Source organism: Pantherophis guttatus, chromosome 2 (genome assembly GCF_059756535.1).
Source record: "Pantherophis guttatus breed Tessera chromosome 2, ASM5975653v1, whole genome shotgun sequence".
NCBI lineage: Eukaryota > Metazoa > Chordata > Lepidosauria > Squamata > Colubridae > Pantherophis > Pantherophis guttatus.
The window spans coordinates 207,829,228-207,850,509 of NC_142064.1; the positions used below are offsets into that span (position 1 = coordinate 207,829,228).

The window sequence follows — 21,282 nt, forward strand, 5'->3', positions numbered from 1 at the left end:
CTCGCCCCCTCATACCCCTACCCTCTGGAATGAGCTGCCCCCGGAGATTCGTAGGATTCATGACCTTCGTACCTTTCGTCGCACCCTAAAAACATTATTATTCCAACAAGCAGGGCTGGCCTAAATAATAATAACATTTTACTATTTTAATGAGTTGTTTTATTAGAGTTTTTTGGCCAATTTATTTAATTGTTTTAAATTGTTTTTAATTTTTATATTGTCATGGTTTTATTTTTGGCTGTACACCGCCCTGAGTCCTTCGGGAGAAGGGCGGTATAGAAATTCAATAAAATAAATAAAAATTAATAAATAAATACATCAAACATAGGTATCTCCACAAAAAAAAAAAAAAAAAAAAGCCAGAATATCAGCCAAGAGAGTTGCTTCCGGTATATCTCAGTTAACTTCAGATTCCTTCAATTACGGTATCTGCTGCTGAATCACCAGGACAGTTAGTTGTGCTGTGTGATTGACTCTCTCCTTTCCCTTCAAGAGGATGTCTTCATCCAGCAGACCCAGGATGTGAAGAATCCCATTATTTATGCTGTTTTTGCAGCCTCTGGGTGAGTGTTTCATCCGATATTCATAATAGTTTATCTTTTAGCCTTCTTGAGCAAAATCCCCTGGCTTAACTTGAAGTCAAAATAATGGTAAAAGCAGATGCCACTTGACCCCATTCTGTGAATATTGGCCATCTGCTCCCTGCCGAACCAAGGAGGGTTTGGAACGAAAGTTGGGTTGTTGTAGAATTTTCTGGCAGAGCTGGAAGTCAGCCCAGAAGTATTGGCTGCCAAGTGTAGGGTTTTCCCACAAACTGCACCCTAGCAGCTGTAGTTGAGACTTGATCATTCAGGGAGGAAGGTAAATGGTGGCTCTTCCCCCTTTCCAAGATGAATTTTTGCTCAGACGGATCAAGGAAGTATCACGTAGCCTTAGATCAGCAAGCAGTAGCAGCAGAAGCAGCAGCTAATGTTATTTTCCTCCATGCTTCTAACTGTAATGACTGATACTGAATGTTATATTGTTGAGAACATGGTAGGATAACTCCAAAACATCTATTTGAGAGTGGCCTCAAACCCCAACATTGCTTTGCCCTTCCAACACTGATAGCAGTGTCCTGATATCTAAACAGCTGCCACAAAGAAGAGGGAGTCAAGCTATTCTCCAAAACACCTGAGGGCAGGACAAGAAGCAATGGATGGAAACTAATCAAGGAGAGAAGCAACCTAGAACTAAGGAGACATTTCCTGACAGTTAGAACAATTAATCAGTGGAATGACTTGCCTCCAGAAATTGTGGATGCTCCAACTCTGGAGATTTTTAAGAACAGTTTGGACGCCATCTGTCTGAAATGGCATAGGGTTTCCTGATTGAGCAGGGGGTTGGATTTGAAGACCTCCAAGGTCCCTTCCAACTCTATTATTCCCTACCCCAACCTTTTCCTAATCCTGGCTTCTTGCGGCTTTGGTGCTATCAGAGATTTAAGGGAATTCCAAGAGTTTGCCAGTGACCAAAGGTGAATGAAGAAGAATGTTCCCCCATTGAAACAGAAGGGCAGGGGAAAAAATACAAATAATACCCAGTATTTTTGCATGAAATAGATTATTAACATCTGAGATGAATGTGCAATTGTTGTTTGTCTTTCTTTGCACAGGTCTGTGTTTAAGGGTTCTGCCGTGTGTGTCTACTCCATGGCTGACATTCGCATGGTCTTCAATGGACCGTTTGCCCACAAGGAAGGTCCCAACTATCAGTGGATGCCTTACACTGGCAAAATGCCTTATCCCCGTCCAGGCACCGTAAGCATCGGTTAGATCTCCAGCAGGTTCCTTCTCTCAGATTGCTGGCCTTGGGACGTTGATCTCTCTTCCTGATGAAAATATATCTTCTCCTAAGAATACCCATTTTATATATGACCATTTGCCCTTTGAATATATACATAAACAAATATTTATGGATTGACAAGATATGTAGACGTGTGTGTAAGACAGAATGTGCACCAATGCACAATTTAAAAGTCATTTGTGTGTACACTTATATTAATAGAATTCCTTTGAAATGAAAGAGGGCAAAGCGGTTTTTTTTAGATGACATGGTCTTTGGCACCTCTAGCTAAAGGATTTTAAATACCAAGGCTAATAAAGATCTTTAAGTAAAACCCCATACTCCACAGTTGTGCAAGCTAGAAAGTCTTGGGTGCTAACTAAGCTCTTCCCCTTTCTGCATTTTTCACAGTCGCAGTGAAAGACATTACCGATGACATTCCCTGTTGGAAAATGTCTTAAGCTGTTCTTCCTGTTGATCCAACTCCTGCTTTGGTAGCCCAGTTCCTCCTTCTCTTCTGTTTCCCTTCTGCCTACATGCTGGGATTCTCTTGACACTTCACTGCATTTCTTTCCTGGTGCTTCCCCAGTTTCTTTTGTATCACGTCCTTTGGTGCCGCACAGCTCATCTCTTTCAATGCTCGACATTTGGCCACCACGTGTGAGGCTGATTAGCATTTCGTCTCTAGATTGGTGGTCTCTCATTTACTGGCATCCTTTCTTTGTTGGCAAAATATTCCAAAATAAGGAGAATTCATTGTTTCGTTTTGTTGGCTCAGAGAATGCAGTTTTCCAGACTCTTTTACTTGTACAACCCCCCAGGGCCAAAAAAAAAAAAAAAAAAAAAGACCAGTCTTTGCTATATATGGGGAGACTTCCAGAAAACCCTAAGAGCAGGCTGAGTTTGGCTCCCACAGCTGAGCAGCTGCTTCAGATGGGATTCTGAGGTGATTTTTTTTTTTTATGAGCATTACTAAAACACTCCACAATCTAAGAATTACAGTGATGTTAGCAAATGAGAGATGCACAAAGATATTTCAGCCTAAGCGGGTCAGCCTGGTAAAACAATGAAAAGTAAACTGATGGATATGCTGAAAGAGTTGGATCTCTTTAAGGCTGAGGAGAAGAAGTTCTGATGGCTCCACTCGGCAACAAATTCTCTTGCCCTGTAAACTCCTCAAATCTTTCTTTCTCCCAGAATGAACGCTGAGCTTGTCGATCAGAAAGGTCAGCAGTTCGGTGGTTCGAATCCCTAGTATAGGTCTCCTGCGTGAGCTACGTGGATTAGATGACCTCCAAGGTCCCTTCCAACTCTGTTACTGTTATTATTTTATGTTAATTTAGTTGGTAAGTTTACATCCTGCTTTTCTATTCAGACGAATACCCAGGAAAGCTAGTGACAAAAATATAAAAATACTGAACAAAAAATTGCAAAAGCATGCTAACATGAGTTTATGCAGGCCTATCCCACAATACTTTGGTAGCTGATTCTTGTGCCTTCAGGTGAGGAGCAAAGGTGAATTCTTTTATGGAAAACAGCCAAGGTGCCTTATCTCTATTCATCAGAATTATGTCCTACTTTTCTTTCAGGAGCCTAGAGTGACGCATTTACCACTCTCTCCTCCAATTCTTCCTAGGCTAAAAGAATGTGAGCTTCCATGGCTAATAGTGGATATGTACCATATTTTTCAGAGTATAAGACGCACTGGAGTATAAGACGCAGCTTAGTTTTTGGGGAGGAAAATAGGGGGGGAAAATCTGCCTACCAGGTATTTATCTGGCTAGCATCTTTAGTCTGGTCAGCTTCAGCACATTAGTTTGCTGGTTTTTTATCCCCTGCTTGGGGATAAAAATCAGTTTCTAAGGCACAGCTGAGGGGAAGCAGCAATGAGAAAAGCAGGCAAAGCATGGGGGGGAGGGAGATTGCTTCACTCGGCTAGCGCCTAGTTAGGGCTGAAAAAAAGCTTCTAAAGAACAGCTGAGAGTTGGAGCAAAGCATGGAGATCCCTTCATTCGCTAGTGCCTCGTTAATGTGTCGCAGGAGCAGGCAAAGTTGGGAAGATCGCTCGCTAGTGCCTCATTGGCACCTCTTTAGGGGTGAAAAAAAGCTTCAAAAAAGCTACATTCGGAGTATAAGACAAACCCAAATTTTCAGCCTCTTTTGGGGGGGGAAGGTGCGTCTTATACTTCAAAAAATACAGTACGTAGCCATTATACTACACCAGGCCATGGAGGAGATTACACAGGGAGTGGGGAGAAATAGAAAGCACTTGCAGTGTTGGCATCAATATATAATCATTTATATATTGGCTGAACCATATCTCATACTATTTTTGCCTTGGTTTTTCAGTGCCCAGGGGGAACATTTACACCCTCAATGAAATCAACCAAGGACTATCCTGATGAGGTGATCAACTTCATGCGCACTCATCCAATGATGTACAATGGTGTCTACCCCATACACCGCCAACCTCTTGTGGTGAGAACCAACGTCAAGTACAAGTTCACAACTATAGCTGTGGACCAGGTGGATGCAGCTGATGGACGCTATGAGGTGCTTTTCCTGGGCACAGGTACCCACTGATGTGCATTGAAAAAAATACACAGCACTTCCACCCACCAATCCCCAGCCTGGAAGATGAGCGTTTGGGGTTTATGCAAAAGCAGTTAGGATAAGTAGACTAGGGGTATTCACCTAAACTTTTCTGTATCTCCTCTTCCCCCAGGTTTTAGTAAATTTTGGAAGTAATTTATCTGACAATGCAATTAGCTGGAAGACAGTAACAGAGTTATCAAATCTCAACTCCAACTTTTCCATTTGTACTAGAATACTGTTTCAGGAGCACAGGAGAACATTTGAAATTTCTGCTTATTCAAGGCCTTCTTTGGAAAAGTCAGAGGAATTCAGGCTAGCATTTACTGCTCCCTAAATCACACTTCAGAGTCCTCTTCTATATAGAATTGATTTCTCATTTCCTATGGTTTCCTGTATTACTTGCAAGGCTGTTCCAGATGCAAGAACAGAATTCCGGTAATGTTCCCTCGGTTTGAGTGAATAAGAGTCCCCCTCTTTGACTTTAGCAAAAATAGATCAAGCAAGGATTCCAATGGATTTAGTCTTTCGTTTATAAACATGCCCTTCTAGAAGCTCCAGAGTAAAATTCATCTGAGCCAGCAAAGTTCCTATCAGATGTGTTGGGCTCCAGTGAGTGTGGATGGAAAGGCTGAAATCCATCATTAATATTTGGAAGACTATTAAGAAAGGCTGCTGTAATATTATCTGCCAAGTAGGCAATGTTGACCCATCATTCTCCAAAGCTTTGTTGGAGGTATAATTAACTCAAAGCATACAATTTTGCACATGTCCAAATCTCCACTGAAGTGAATGGAACAGTGTTGCTGATTACTTTAAGCATAAAAAAACACACAAATCTAATGACATGATTTATCAAAGTGTAGAATTAATACATAGGGAAGGCATGGCTAGCAGATGTTCCTTGCACTGGACTGAATCCCACAAGTCAAAGGAGACCAGCCAACAGGGCAAACAGGTGGCCAAGAATACTAACAACCAAGGATGTTCCTCATTAGCTTTCAAATATTGTTGCGTATCTGCACAGTTATTCTTTGGGCTGCCCAATTCACTGCACAACATCCAGCAGCTGTACACAGTCTGGCCATCACCTGTCGAAGTCTGCAGGGAGTTTCTGCTTTCTTTCTAGCCAAAGGTATCAATGCATCTGCAAATCTTAGTTATTTCCTGTTGTAGAAAGAACCAAGTTCAGGAATCAAGGTACTGTCTGGTGGAATTCATGGCTGTGGGTGGCATTCAGTAGAGAAGGCAGATAGGAGAGGAATGGTTTGGTTACTCAGATAGAGAGGATCTTGCTTTTAACATCGTCTCCAGCCATTGAATTCATAACAAAGTTCAACATTCAGAAGTCAGTCTTGTGAGTTCATTGTCAAAATATTGAAAAGGAATAGCTGCCAGCCCCACTTCTCTGTTTCAGACCATGTCTAATGTTTTCTCAGAAGCATCTGTGTCAGGTTTTTAAAATGAGTTACAAAAAAGTAATCATAAGGACTAGTTCTAAAAAAAAATATTACCATTTAAATTTGAATATTTCCAGTTGAAGTCTTTAGATATAGTTAGAAATATTTCCCTCACTTTGAAGTCTATACACACACGTCACAGAATCCAAAATGGTGTTTGTGTTTTATAAGACAAGACCTTTGAAGAAAGCACTCTGAATCCATCCTTCAACACAAACTAGATAGGAACTATCAGAAGTCTTCTAGAAGAGCATTCGGAATTAAACATTCTTCTCCATTTTGTTTTTAAAATTTTCCCTCCAGGTGAATGCCAGGAGTCATCTTAGAGATGGATGAAGATCTCCCTCACTTTCAGTTAACTGAAGAGGAAGCAGGAAAGCAAGATCCTGCAGAGATCATGATCACACATCCATTCTCAGCCCCATGCTGCTTGCTATGATTGTTATACTAGGAAGCCAAGTTGCTATAAAAATGAAAATCTCCTACAGAATAATGAAATGAGGGTCCATTTTAAATATATACTTAACAACATTTGTAATGAATATTGAGTTTTGTGCTGTAATCCTTCTTCATGACTAGCTGGCTCATGAAATCGATAGCCCATGTGGAAAAAAGCACCTTACACTTCTAAACACACCCAGAGTGAGAGAGAGAGAGAGAGAGAGAGACCCCTGAAGAATTTGCTTTATGTGCAGTTCTTTTTTCTTGGGTTTAAATTACTTCTGATTGTTATATAATGTGCTTTAGATTTCTTCCCTTCATCTCAGGACTGTGGGCTAATCTGTAATTCTGTAGACTCATGACAGGAATGGGACTTTTTTTGTGGTGGCCAAATTATGAGAAAACCTGTCAGTTCAATCAGTTTTTGTACGGAAAATGAAAGCTGAATGAAACTTGACCAACATTCTCTTATGACAACAAGCTAACCAGCTATTCCAGCCAGATACTCTCCAAATATGCAGATATTAGCCTTTTAAAAATTGTTAATGCTAGTTAAAATGGAAACTACACAAAAGAAAAAACCTAAATAAAATACGTTTCTGTTATGTTGCAGATCGTGGGACTGTCCAGAAAGTCATAGTTTTGCCCAAAGATGATTTGGAAACAGAAGAATTGATGCTAGAAGAGGTTGAGGTATTCAAGGTACAAGTGATGATTACCTTACTCTAAAAAATTTTATTATATGTGTGCTTGAGAGCAGGAACACTGTTAGAGGCAGAATGAAAGTTGTGAAGGTCATTGTTCACATTTCAGTTCAGCTGTGATTTTACTAAATAGCTCTGTCATTTGCTTTATGGAGACTGGATGGTGATCTCCGATTGGATCAGTATGGTGGTTTGGCATCCATCCTGAAAATTCTTGTCAAAATTATTCCAATGTGCTCTACTTGAGATTTCCCTTGAGGACAACTTGGAGGCTGCAGCTAATCCAGAAGGCAGTGGACATGGTAGTTAAGGTGCACTTTAGTATGACAATATAACAGCATTATTCGGCAAGCTGCAGTAGCTTCCAGTAGACATTTACGTAAAATTGAAGGTCTTAGTTGTTACCTATAAAGTCCTTCATGGTACAGGGCTAGGTTAATTATGGGACTATATCTTCTTGTAGAAAAGATAAGGTCCTGAAAAGGTCATAGGAAAGGAAAACGTTGCTATTGGGAAAGTAGAAAGTGTGAGATTCAGAACAGCTCTGTCTTGACTGGGTTGTCCTAAAAAGGGATAGTGAGGATTTTGGATAGCTTTCAAGTTTCTGTTATTCCACTTTACTACAATAATGAACATTCTTAGAATCTCTGCTGAGTGTGTTGCTTACCTGGCCTACCACAAAGGGCTGGTGTTCTCCAATTATTTCCACCCATTGCACATGTTCCAAGAGGGCATCATGTTCCAGATCTCTTCTTTTAAACAAACTGTCTCTGATGAGATGTGCCTTTTCTGTCATTGCACCTGCCCTGGAGAACAACAGGTCCCTCAAGATCCAGATGGTCCCAACCCTGCTTGTCTTTCATAAGTTGCTGAAGACCTCTTTTTTCCTGTGGGGCAGGAGTTTAGATGAGCCATTTTTAAGTGAATTATACGTGTAGACAGGAATTATGCAGGGGTGAAATGCTCCCGGTTCGGACCGGATCACTCGATTCGGTAGTGATGGAGGCGGGTGATTCGAAGAACCGGTAGCCAAAATCCCTGCCCCCCTCCCCCCATGCCCAGCTGAGCCATGCAATCATCAGAGGCTTTTTTAATTTTAAAAGCATGTTTTTCTACAACCTCTTCGGCAGAAAAAATGCTTTTAAAAGTAAAAAAAAAAGCCTCTGATGATGACACAGCTCAGCTGGGATCGTCAGAGGCTTTTAAAAGGATTTTTTCTACAACCTCTTTGGCCAAAGAGGTTGTAAAAAAATGCTTTTAAAAGCCTCTGATGATCCCAGCTAAGTTGCCTGATTGGCAGAGGCTTTTAAAAGAAAAAAAACCTCTGCCGATCAGGCAACTCAGCTGGGATCGTCAGAGGCTTTTAAAAGAAAAAACCCTCTGCCAATCAGGCAACTCAGCTGAGATCGTCAGAGGCTTTTAAAAGCCTTTTTTTACAACCTCTTCGCTGAAGAGGTTGTAGAAAAATGGTTTTAAAAGTTAAAAAAAAAGTTGGCCACGCCCACTCAGTCACATTACCCACCCCCCAAGCCACACCCACAGAACCGGCAGTAACAAATTTTAGATTTCACCACTGGAATGATGTCATTTCATTTTTGTTGGTTATTCTGCTTTTGTTTTAACTGGATCTTAGCCACTCAGAGTCTCATGGTGAATGGGAAGCCATACAAACTGAATAAATAAATAAACCATTTTTTATATGTTTGAACAAGGATGCTATTACCAGGCAATTTGATTATATTAACTAGAACTAGAAGTTACATTTCCTGACTTCTAGACTGGTGTCTTAACCACTAGACAAACTGGATCTCATTCAAATATTCATAAGATAAAGGTAAAGGTTCCCCTTGCACATATGTGCTAGTCATTCCTGACTCTAGGGGGCGGTGCTCATCTCCGTTTTAAAGCCAAAGAGCCAGCGCTGTCCGAAGACGTCCCCGTGGTCATGTGGCCAGCATGACTAAATGCCAAAGGTGCACGGAACGCTGTTACCTTCCCACCAAAGGTGGTCCCTATTTTTCGACTTGCATTTTTATGTGCTTTCGAACTGCTAGGTTGGCAGAAGTTGGGACAAGTAACAGGAGCTCACCCGTTACATGGCACTAGGGATTTGAACCGCTGAACTGCTGACCTTTCGATCGACAAGCTCAGTGTCTTAGCCACTGAGCTACTGTGTCCATGTTAGCAGCTGTGGACTTCTGTCAGGTCTGCTGACAAGAGAGAGAGAAAGAAAAAAGTGACAACTGCAATGTCACCCAATATTACTAGAAGTCCCTAACTTACATTATCTGCTACTATTCTGACCTGCCACCGCCTCCCCTCAAATATTCATACTGTATATGCATCCAAAAAAGATATATTAGACTATTAGTACATGCAGAAACAAAAGATGTGATCAATCTTATTCTTTATGTATGTAAATGCACAGTATCCATACACACCTCCACAACCAAACCCAAAACCTGTTTCAAAGTGCAGTTTTAAAGACCAGTAGGTTTTGAAGAGATGGAGCTGATCCAAATATTAATAATAATGAATACATAAATATTTTAACATTACCTTTATACATACTGTCATATTAAATAATAATTGTCTAGGAATGACGCAAGGGCTAGATTAAAATAACATACTTTGAATACCCTCCCAAATCAACAACGGAAGGCTTAGAACTGATACTAATGAGATTGAAGGCCCAGATTTCTCATTCTCCCAGCTTTTCACGTAATACTTTTAATTGGCATGGATGCAACACGTTAATTGGTCTACTTCCCCTAAACTATTTCAGGGACCATCCATTCAGTTTTATACATAGATTAACCATTATTGATTAACTATTTGGTTTCTCTACAGGTTCCAGCCCCAATCAAAACTATGACCATCTCCTCCAAAAGGGTGAGTACTGTCTTCCTGAGAGTGTCTATGGAGATTCTCAATCATCCAAGTCATGGTTGTCCCAAAGGTGCTTTTCCAAAAGGCTCTTGGACTTGGTTTTTTTTCCCCTTCTTTTAAAACATTTCGCTTCTCATCCAAGAAGCTTCTTCAGAACTGAAGCATCTTTGGGACTCTTCCTGAGACAATTTCTAAATCAGCTTCAGAGCTGGTTCATTGAAAGTGTGCTTTCCCCCCTAACTATTGTTCTTCTTGGCAAAAGGCTAAGAAACTTGGAGGTGGCCCCTCTTTCAATTCTAGCACTTTTCTGTTTCTTTGAGTATCTATATCTGCCTTGGGTTTAGTCCAAATGTCCTTGGTTATGGAGGTGCAACTCTGGGTGAGCTGGGCAAGGTAGTGTTTCTCTCCACTTTTTCTCAAGGAAATCTATATCACCACCATCCCCGTTGCTGGTGAATTTTGGGAGCAGAAGAATCTGTAGCTCTGTCAATATCTGAATGTTACTATGCCCCAACAGCAACAGCTCTATGTATCCTCAGCCATTGGGCTAACCCACCTGGCCCTTCACCGCTGTGATGTGTACGGAGAAGCCTGTGCTGACTGCTGCTTGGCCAGAGATCCCTACTGTGCCTGGGATGGCAAGTCCTGTTCCCGCTATTCTGCTTCTTCCAAGAGGTACTTCCAAGAGACTAGAAAGACTGCTATTGCATAATGCAGTGCTGGATGAGAAATCTTTAGCAAAGAGACTTCCCCAAAAACTGGGGAGACAAGAAGAGGGACATAGAATATAGAAAAGGGATTATTTCTAACAAGATCTGGAAGTATACTGAGCTGGTTTTACAGTGGAATCCTGATGACAGTTTAGAAAATTAGCAAAATTGTCCTTACATCTCACAGGCATCTGGGACCACTTATGAATCTCATGTTATAGCCTATGAGTAGCCTATGAGCTATACATATATTTATACCATTCCCTTTCAGGTTAAGCAAAGTTATGGAATCTTCAGAAAAAAGAACAAGAACTAATAAACAAAAATGAGACTCAGGAGAGAAAGTGGGACGGGCGAGGGAGAAAATCTCACTAAGTCTAGTTTACATAAACGCTCCATTATATTTCTCCATCACTTTCTTTCCACTGCATCCATCCACCACTTTATGCATTGTCGTTTGCTCTGTAAACTTTTCACCTCTCTCTGCGTATTCTCATCAATTTCATCCAACCACAATTTTCTCATTTCTCCTCTTCCTCTCAACTTCTTCACTCTTGTTTTCTGTATCCGTCAGCTGAATTGATCCTCATTTGCTTCATTTATATGACCGAAGAGTCTGCGATGTACTTCTTTCATTCGAGTCACTGACTTGATTATTTAATCCCTGTTTGTTCATCACCCATCCATTCTTATTCTTATTTCTTTTGGTTTTACCACACACACTTCGTAAGGCTGTGGTAAAAAAAAAAAACAGAAGCAGCATTTTCTTATACATAGATGATTTCCCTTCTTTCAGCATACATTCTCCCAACTGTCAGGTGCAAGTCAGTGGTGGGTTGCTACCAGTTCGCCCCGGATCAGGCAAACTGGTAGTGGCAATGGCGGAAGGCTCCACCCACCCGCCCGGACACTTCTGCGCATGCATACACAGAAGCATCGTGCAAAAGAGCACAAGCGCCGACAAGCAAACCGGTAGCGACAAGTTTTGAAACCCATTACTGGTGCAAGTACAAACAGCATATATTGTTCAATAAGTTGCTCAGCATTTTGTAAGCAAACAAATTCACTTTTCTCCTTTTAAATCACAACACCTACAGGCTTACCACATTTCAAAACTCTTGACAGCATCTATGATTATTCTTCATATTTTTTTAAACACATCACTATCTTGTATTTGATATACCACTGTCATTCCTATACAGATCTCCAAAATACACCTTCCAGCATTCCCTCTCTTCAGTTTGATCCCAAATAATTTCAGTGCTTCTTAATTCAGCTCTTCCCTTTCACTGAAAAGGGCTTCTTGTTTAGCCTCTTCATTCACTTTAATTGTTTATTTTCATCAAAATCAGTCTGTATTTTCGGTATCTCTTTTAGCTTTTCGGGTTTGCAGCAGTTATTCTCTAATTTGCATATATTTTAATAACCTTTTTATTTTCATAGTTCATTAAGCATCTTGTTACATATTTCCTGTTAACAGAACTCCACATCAATGGCACTTTGTAACTTAATTTTTTTTATTCTTTTCTAAAAAAAGATACTAGATCCTCTTTCCTTACATCCTCTTTTCATTCATTCAACTGGAAGATTATTTATATTAAAGTAATTTTTCATGATATTTTCTGAGTCTATTGTCTACAAAAGAACGGTCTGTTTTCATGTTTAGAACATCTCATCACTTTGATCATTCCTTTATTAATCCTTTCAGTCTTTCATGATAAACAAATCAAACATACTTTTTAGGTATATATTAATTCCTTTGGTGTGTGTGTAGGTGTGTGTGTGTAGATCTTTTTCTAAACAGATATTCACCCTCATCATAATTCTCAAATCATTCTTGGGTCTCTGAATAGCCCAATTGTGTTTCTGTTTTTTTACTCTCTTAGTTCCAACTTTCTGAAATGCACTTTAATCCTTTCAAGCATGATTAAACCTACAGCATTTTCCTGCAGCTTCACTCCATAAGATCAACCACATCTGTTTCTATGGGGGTTGTTGTTGTCTTCTGTTATTATTGGTGATTTGTTTCACAAAAACACAACATACCTTCCTAATTTAATTCATGAATTCAAACACTTACCTCTTACTCCTCTAATCCTCTTAACTATATCCCTGTATGCCATGGTTGCCCCTAGATGGCTCATATGTAACTAAACTGCCCAAGACAATTTAGGTTAATTGAGGTTTTCCCATGCTGCTTTTTAGTAATAGAGGGAGAGAGTAGACTAGGTAGTCACCCTACTCATATCAGTGTCACATGTGGAATTTCATGATAACTGTCAAGTACTAGCCAGTTTTGAAACCCCCTGGCCAACATGACCCGAGCACACCCTACATCCCAAGGATTACCTATGCTGTTCTATCCAAACTAGAAATGGTAAACTAGTAACTTCCTTGCAAGCCAGCATCCTGGTTCTTGGAAGATGTTAGAGATTTTTCATTATTGGCTGAGAATTACTGAAGGATTCCCTGTGTGGGTACGGGCCAGAAAAGTAGAACAATGAAGGGCTTTATATCATGTTGCGGTTTCTACTGTTAGTGGTAGGATCTGAGATTTCAGTTGCTGATCTGGCTGCTTCTTTCCTCACTGCAGACGTAGCAGACGTCAAGACGTCCGGCATGGCAACCCTATCCGTCAGTGCAGGGGTTACAATTCCAATGGTGGGTACCGTATTCTTAGTCTCTAGAAAATAGAGGTGCAATGGAAATCTTGGGGAACTGTAACTCTGCCTCTTCTGGTCCACTGTCTGTAAAGGTGGTTGCAGCTGCATTTCACATACTGTTTTTATCCATACAAGAGATAGATACACAAATGGCTAGTTTAGTGTATCAGCGGAGGGTAGAACAACTTGAGGCATGGGTACAACCATGATGTCTTTCTTCCTCATATCTCTACAAGAAGATTCATGAAAGGTTCATTTTTAATCCCTTGTTTTTGTTTTGGAGGATAAAAATAAAAACAACCAAATTTCTAGACATCGCAGTTGTGCAGCTTCATTTGTGGGATAAGGCGAAGAAGGCAACCTTAAAAGGATTCCCTGATCCTTGTGTTTTTTATTACCAGCCTCATTCCTGTGTCCATTGGTCGGATCCTGGCAACCACAATGAGATATGCTAATTAATAACTATATTAACTAACTGACTTTACAAAGTATTCAATGACAACAAATGTTTTCTAAATAGGCACGCTTTCATAGATTTGGTTAATATGTTATGAAAACTTACTAAGAGTTTTCTGCATGCGTAATGTGGACTGGTGTCCACAGTCACAGCACAGAAAATAGGCAGACAGGGATAAAGCAGAAAGAGGCTTTTTCATGTTGGGTGAATGAACAGGTGCAATCAGAAAAAGGAACATGAGTATATTCAGGCCAGCATTTTTGTATGTCCTTGTTTCACTATAGATGGCTTTGTAACTAACTTACCCAATCTATAAAATACCTATATTTGTCTTCTAAACATCTGCAATGTTTTATTTGGCATCTCTGAAGATAAATTCCAATAATTTCAATAGTATAGGCTCATATAAAACAGCAGTGCATACTGGCTAAGTTGAGAGAGACCATGGGTCGGCAACCTTGAACACTCAAAGAGCCACAAAGGTCCTAACCAGAAGCCCCCCATTGAATTCTGGATCCGACCAGAAGTCTGGTTCCCCCCCACCATAGATCTCCTCCTAGCGTGCCGTTCGTTTTCCTCTGCCGACCAGAAGTCCAGTTCCCCCACCATAGAATCACCTCCTAGAGCGGCATCCTTTTTCCTCTACCTGTCCTAACCGAAAGTCCTATCAATTGTGGAGCTGATTGGTGACAGGGAGCTACAGCAGAGGGATAAAAGAGCCACATGCAGCTCCAGAGCCGCAGGTTGCTGACTATTTATTTATTTATTTATTTATTTATTTATTTATTTATTTATTTATTTATTATATTTCTATACTGCCTTTCTCCCGTAGGACTCAAGATCAAGTCTAAGATGTGTTGGACTTCAGTTCTCAGAATTCCCAGCCACCATGCTGTTTGGAGAATTCTGATAGTTGAAGTTCATGCATCTGAAACTTTCTAAGGTTGAAAAACATTGGTCTAAATCAGGGGTGTCAAACTCATGTTGTCATGGCAGCATCACATGACATATTGTGACTTCCCCCCCTTCGCTAAACCAGATGTGGGCGTGGCCAGCACGTGACGCATCCGGCCCGCGAGCCACAAATTTCACAGCCCTAGTCTAAAGGAAAGGAAGCAGTTGCATATATAAAAAAGTGAAGTGGAATCCAATAGAAGAGTGTGTTTGTAGCTCAGGGTTGAACTGTGGAGTCTTTGATGCTCTCTGAGCTTGGATGTTTGCTTGCAGATATTTCATTACCCAACTAGCAGTAGGTAACATCAGCAGCATTCACACTGCTGATGTTACCTAACTGGGTAATGAAATGTCTGCAAGCAAACAAACACATAAAGCAGCACCAAGGATTCCACAAAGTGATATATCAAGTAGAGGGTAATAGTTGCAAAAAGGAACAGTTCCTCTCCACCTGCAAAAAAAAGTTTTAAAAGTACCAGCTTTTTCATCAGGAGGATTCACGGGTTGCAAATAGTGTTCAATAATGGGATGGGTTTTCATGTCCTATGCACATGTACACATGCATTGACATATCTACCCAGAACCACAGTGTGATTTTCTAAAGCAGATTACACACACACAAAAAACCCCAGCCAGTTGTCATATTCCCTGAAAGTCTGTGCGCTGTGTCAGGTTCACCTGAAGTCAGGTTCACCTGAAAAGGATGTCTGATAATAAACATGGTCACTTCTTTTGGGTAGATAGCCTTTGATTAGTCTAGAGTATGCTACAAAGATGTCATGTCTCCCTTTGTAATCCATCATCTGTTCATCTCTTCCTTCTCCCACTTCCAGCCAGCAAGAACTCAGTGGAGGCTGTTCAATATGGAGTGGAGGGAAGCACAGCCTTTCTTGAATGCCAGCCTCGCTCCCCTCAAGCTACCATCAAATGGCTCCTCCAGAGAGACAACAGTGACCGAAGAAAAGAGGTGAACAGACAAGCAAAGGAGGGATGACTTTTTGGGAAAGGAGGCAAAGAAATGGGGTGGAGATATTAGAACACATGGTAGAGAAGGAGGAGTCTGCATTCCAGCTGAAGGCTTGGGGGGAGGGGTACCCCTCCTCTTTATGTTGAGAGAGATGGACAACCACTTGTCTGAAATGATATAGCGTCTCCCACTTGAGCAGGGGGTTGGACTAGAAGACCTCTGGGGTCCCTTCCAGCTCTATTTTTTTTTATTAGTTTGATTTATATGCCACCCTTCTCTGGAGACTCAGGGTGGCTTACAATGCATTAAGCAATAGCCTTCATACTTTTGTATATACCTGCTTAGTAGGGCTTTTTTGGGGGGCCCCCAAGCGGTGTTCTATTTTACACAGTCAGTTTATTGCCCCCACAAACCGGGTCCTCATTTTACCTACCTTGAAAAGATGGAAGGCTGAGTCAATCTATTCTGATTGATTGAGATGTGGCTTTTTCATTCTCTCCTTTGAGCCTGCTTTCAACGTCTTCACTGGCATTAGAGTATTTTTATCCATATTTTGGATACTAAAAGGCACCCAGAATTATCACACTACTTAGCTGACAACCGTCTTGGAAACTTCCATATTTCAAAAGTAAAGAGCAGAGCTGCCTTTGTGCTTTGAGTTTCATAAGGCAGTACTTTCCATATGAGTTGGGCTGTAGCTCTCTTCACCCAAGACTGCCCAGCCATTGGGCATGGTTGAGGTCAATACAGAGAGTGCCAGATTGGGAGTATGCTCCAGAAGTCTTCTCAACCTATTTCGGCTAAATCTGGTCTTTCTTTCTCCCCTCCCAACATACATAATTTCTCAAGCAGAAGATATAGGGTTTACTCAAGCCCTGCCTGTGCTCTCATTTGCTCCTGAGGAAAAGAATAGGAAATGGCCATGACTGGCTACGTATTATGACTGCAGTAGAGGGTTGTTTTTTTTTAATGCTATAACTGTTCTAATAGAAAAGAGGAGTGCACTACAAGCCCTAAAGAACTCCAGGAAGACAACCATGGTCGTTCCCTACCATTGTGTTCTAATATCTTCAAGCCTGGCTGATCCAGCTCTACTAACCATTTTTTCTGCTGCTTCTCTTTCCACAGCTCCGCACTGAAGGGCGGGTATTGAGGACAGATCAAGGGTTGTTGTTGCGGTCCCTGCAGCTCTCAGATGGGGGCCTGTATTCTTGCACAGCCACGGAGAACAACTTCAAGCACACCATAGCCAAAGTGCAGCTGCATGTACTGAGCAGTGAAACTGTCCATGCTGTGCTCTTCCAATCAGAAGGCCCCGTCCCCTCCGCAGCAGCCATGAGAGCTGGCCTGCCAGGCACCTTCAGCTCTCAGTACCATGACCTTGTCCAGCTGCTCACACAGCCCGAGATGGGACTCATCAATCAGTATTGCCAGGGATATTGGCGGCACGTGGCCTCTAATCACAAGGAGACTTTGGCTGGTCTCAAAGCCAAGGCCTTGCATGACCAGAAGAAGCCACGAAACCGCCGGAATCACCAACCAGAGATGGATCAGCACACATGAGAGTGGCAGCTGAAAGGGACTATGTGATGACAGTTCTATAATTCCCCATTTTCATATATATATATTTCTCATATATATATGAGAAATCTCACACCACCACACACTGTTCCCTATCAAGACAGTATTTATTTGTAGGTTGTATATAATCCATGGGTCTTGCCTGGGTGTGAGGTGGCAAAGAGCTCGGAGGCAGCTGGCTCTTCCTTCCCACATTTATCTGTGGTACTGTAAAAGAATTGACATCTTGGAGGTAGAGAACAGAGCCAAAGCAACTCCTCCCTTTGCCTCTCGAGTGTGGATAGCTGACCCCAGTCAGGGAAGGAGAGTTTCAAGGATATCCAATGGCAAAGTTACTGTTTCCTTAGCTCCCTTTCCCCATTATGCTTTTAGCACAGCTCTATGGATCCATAACAGTGGGGCAGTGACTTTTAAGGCTGACCCATCTTCAGCAAATTTGAGATATTACTGTTACTATCACTGAAACAATTCCGTTTTGGTGGTGTGTGTTTTTTTAAAGGCAGCTGTCAGGCACCAAGCGTTCTCCCAGTCCTACTCCCCTTGCTACTACACACCCAGAGGTGTATATAAGCCCCTGCCACACCTACAAAGCACTTTCTTCCTCTTCTAGACCTCTCTCTGACTCAAAGCACATATTGATGGGACGCCCTCCAGGGAAACTTGCTATGGAGACTGGAAACTCTTAGGGAGCCTGAGCTATTTGAGGAAGAAGGAAGTGCTCCATCAAGGATATCCGTGTATGACCCATGCGATGCTCTTCCTGCTACTGAAAATAAGCCAACTCCACTAGGAGTTAAAAAAGGACTTTCTGATTTGACAGTGCTTCAACTGGAGTGCCTTCCCAGGGTGAATGGGATTTGGCCACTCAGGGCAGAGGCAGCTGGCTTGGTTGAGTAGTTTTACCATTGTTGGGACACAAGGGCCATATCCAAATGAGTTATGCCAGGGAGATGTAATGTACATATGAACCAAAGCTACTCTCCTGTAGTGCATGCATCAGGCATTTCCAAGACCAAAGACAGCATGGCAATTGAAGTAGGAGAGAGGACAAGGATTGGTGCATGGCCATCGGAATATATCTGGTTTCTGCTTTGCTAACCCTTGGAGGAATCGGTGCCTTGGTTTCCCAACTTAAATTCTATAATGTATTCATCTCAGATTGCCCCGTAAGGAGTCCAAAGCTTCAGTATGACACTAGCATCCCGTCGAGCAAAGCAATATAAACCAAGGAGAACTGTACCAGTCCAACCGAAGGTGTTCTAATAGTCACAGAAGAATTCTATAGCATCAACATTACTGAGCAGGTCACATGGCCAACGTAAGAAAAAGACAGGCTGGTGAGATCATGAAAGGGGAGATTCAGGGACATTTGTTTGTCTTTCTCTCAATTGTAATGTGAGTTTATGAAAAAAAGGCTAGAGTTTTAATAAGCATTCATTGCATGGAATCATTGCCTCCCTCCAACCTGACTGTTCTCTCTTGTCTTCAGAAACGGAGCCAATTTGGCTAGATTCTCAATCTTTCTTTTTAATTATAATGCAGGTAGTCCTTGACTTACAACTGTTCCATTTAGTGGCTGTTCACAGTTACATTGAAAAAAAATGACTTTATGACCAATCCTTGCACTTATGACCATCACAGCATCCTTACGGTTGCAACCAAGATGTATTTATGACGGTTGCAGTGACCTGGGGTCATGCAATCGCCATTTGCAACTTCCCAGCCTTCGGACAAGCAACGTCAATGGGGGAAGTTGGATTCACTTAACAACTTAACACAAGATTCATTTACAACCGCAGTGATCACTTAACCGTGGCAAACAAGGTCATAAAGTTGGGCACAACTCACTTAACAACGGCCTTCCTTAGCAACAGAAATTACGGTCTCAATGGTTATAAGTTGAGGACTACTTGTAATTAAACATGGAACGTGAACAAGAACAGATCACATGTTTCTCACCCTCAAATAAGCACATTCAAAGAGGGAGGGGGTTCCTAGGTGAAAAGGTGAATATGCCAAATTTAGGCTATATCTTAGTTTACTCTCTTGAATGTCTTCCGACTGTGCTCATTTTTCCCCTTGCTGTAATCTTTCTTGAATGTCTTCCCCCCACCCTCTATAGAAAACAATTTGGTGCTCTTGGGTCTATCGATCCAAGCTTCATCGATAATAGGCATGATTTTTATCTTCCCTAACTCCGTAGGGAAATGAAATTAAAAGTAAGCCCCATGACAGCTACTCGCAGAGTTGCAGCATTTGTGCATATCCTGAATTTCTGATTGGATTAATCTGTGCACTGAGGCAAGGAAAACAAAATGCTTTCCTATGGCTATGGATCTTGTTAATATGGAGCTAATTACACAGAGCTACAGGGACTACCATTACTGAGCATAGTGGGTATAGAAAATATCTTGCACAGACCTATATCACATTACCCTAAAGGTGTAACTGGAGTAAATTAGGGTGATGGAAACTACATTGTTTCTGCTTCTGTCTGCACAGCAAAGAAGTGTCTTCACAGCAGAGCTGAAAACTGCAGAAATCTGCAGTTTATGTGATTCTGCCTCCCCACTCACCCTCCCACCCAGCTGTATACCACCTGCTGTTAAGAAAAGGTTTTACCCTTTCATGCTTGGAAATAGGACCTTCTTCATTCACCCTCCCTCTTAAAAGCAGGCCCCCTTCCTCTGCCAGTCTGAGTGATGTGAGTATACTTCCTCTTGTAAATAACTGTAAATAAAAAATAAATAAATAAACCTGAGATACGGGGCATCTGAGCAGTAGCTCCACATGATGAAGTCAGGCGCAAAGCCACATTGCGCTTGTAATGTGAGATTCCTGTGGATAGAACAAGCTAATAAACACTGGCTTTGTTTTTGGAAACTCCAGACTCCTCCATCTTCAACTGAGTGCTCTTTTGTCTCACTGGCCCAGATTAGGAGTGCAATTTTTTTCTGCGGCCTGCTCCCTCCAGGAAAAGCATTTACAACAATAAGAATATATGTTTGATACTGAACGCTTGTGACTCTTTTACTCCTAGAGAATAATACAACGGTGTTGGGTTTTCACACATCTACCGTCACCATCACCCATGCTTGCTCACATGCTTTAATCTTTCTACCTCTTGATGTTTTATTTGCAAAATTCCCCGGCCAATTTTTGTGGCTCAAAAACCAAAATATCGCACACTCTAATAAAGGGGCTGGATTGGCTATAACAGGGCTGTCAAACTCCCGGGCGATGGGCCAGATGCGTCATGCATTGGCCACGCCCACACCCAGTTTACCGAAGGGGGGGAAAGTCCTGATACGTCACGTGATGCCACCGGGACGATGTGAGTTTGATACCCCTGGGCTATACCAAAAGCCGTATCAGATTGTAACTATCATATCACACACTGTTCTGGGGAGAAGGAAACTCTGGGTTCCCTTCTGAAAGCAAGAAGTCACCAGCTAGCAACATATCAGGAAACTAGCATAGTTTTCAGTGTCATGTTATCCAAGGAGACACTTTATGTTAATGAATTAGGAAAGCCTCCAGCCCACAATTGCTGTTTGAAATGGTGATACCTATTCTGTTACGAGATACCTTTCTCTAAGCTTTTTTTCTTAAGCAACCCAAACTGGGGACCATTGTCCATCATGAAAAAAGTGCATTTTGTCATTAGTTTGGGAGTTTTCTTTTCTTTTTTGTGGTCTGTCTGCATTTCTCATTATTCAGCTTCTCTAGATGACCTGGGGTTTTACGAGAAAGTAAAAAACAACAACCCCTATCTAAGCTGCTTTTTGACATCTTGTCAAAATTAATTATAATGTTAATTAACTTTATAAATTTGTATCCTGCTCCTCTTCACTAGCCCAGTTTCTCAACTCACAAACTCCAAAGATCACACCATTCCCATTTCACCACCTGATCATGTGGGCCTTTTCTCCTTTTTCAGCTCGATGGTGTCCTTTTCTCATGTCTTTTTTGAGAAGTAGCACACACTATGCCAAGAACGGTCACACCTCAAATAACACATCCAAGCAGTTCCACTCCAT

The 21,282-nt window shown here is 41.5% G+C and overlaps 1 protein-coding gene across 6 annotated transcripts in view; it reads left to right on the forward strand.

The window, feature by feature from the left end:
- SEMA3F (semaphorin 3F) overlaps window positions 1-20,125 on the forward strand; it is a 148,035-nt gene extending 127,910 nt beyond the window's left edge. For all 6 annotated transcript variants that reach the window (XM_087887681.1, XM_034440782.3, XM_034440807.3 and 3 more), the window contains 9 exons: window positions 494-563; window positions 1,655-1,799; window positions 4,174-4,396; window positions 6,931-7,019; window positions 9,872-9,913; window positions 10,428-10,585; window positions 13,214-13,281; window positions 15,528-15,661; window positions 16,790-20,125. In XM_087887681.1, the coding sequence (XP_087743807.1) occupies window positions 494-563; window positions 1,655-1,799; window positions 4,174-4,396; window positions 6,931-7,019; window positions 9,872-9,913; window positions 10,428-10,585; window positions 13,214-13,281; window positions 15,528-15,661; window positions 16,790-17,224 (1,364 nt within the window). In that variant the 3' untranslated portion in view covers window positions 17,225-20,125. The remainder of the gene's footprint in view (window positions 1-493; window positions 564-1,654; window positions 1,800-4,173; window positions 4,397-6,930; window positions 7,020-9,871; window positions 9,914-10,427; window positions 10,586-13,213; window positions 13,282-15,527; window positions 15,662-16,789) is intronic.
- Window positions 20,126-21,282: the final 1,157 nt, after the last annotated feature.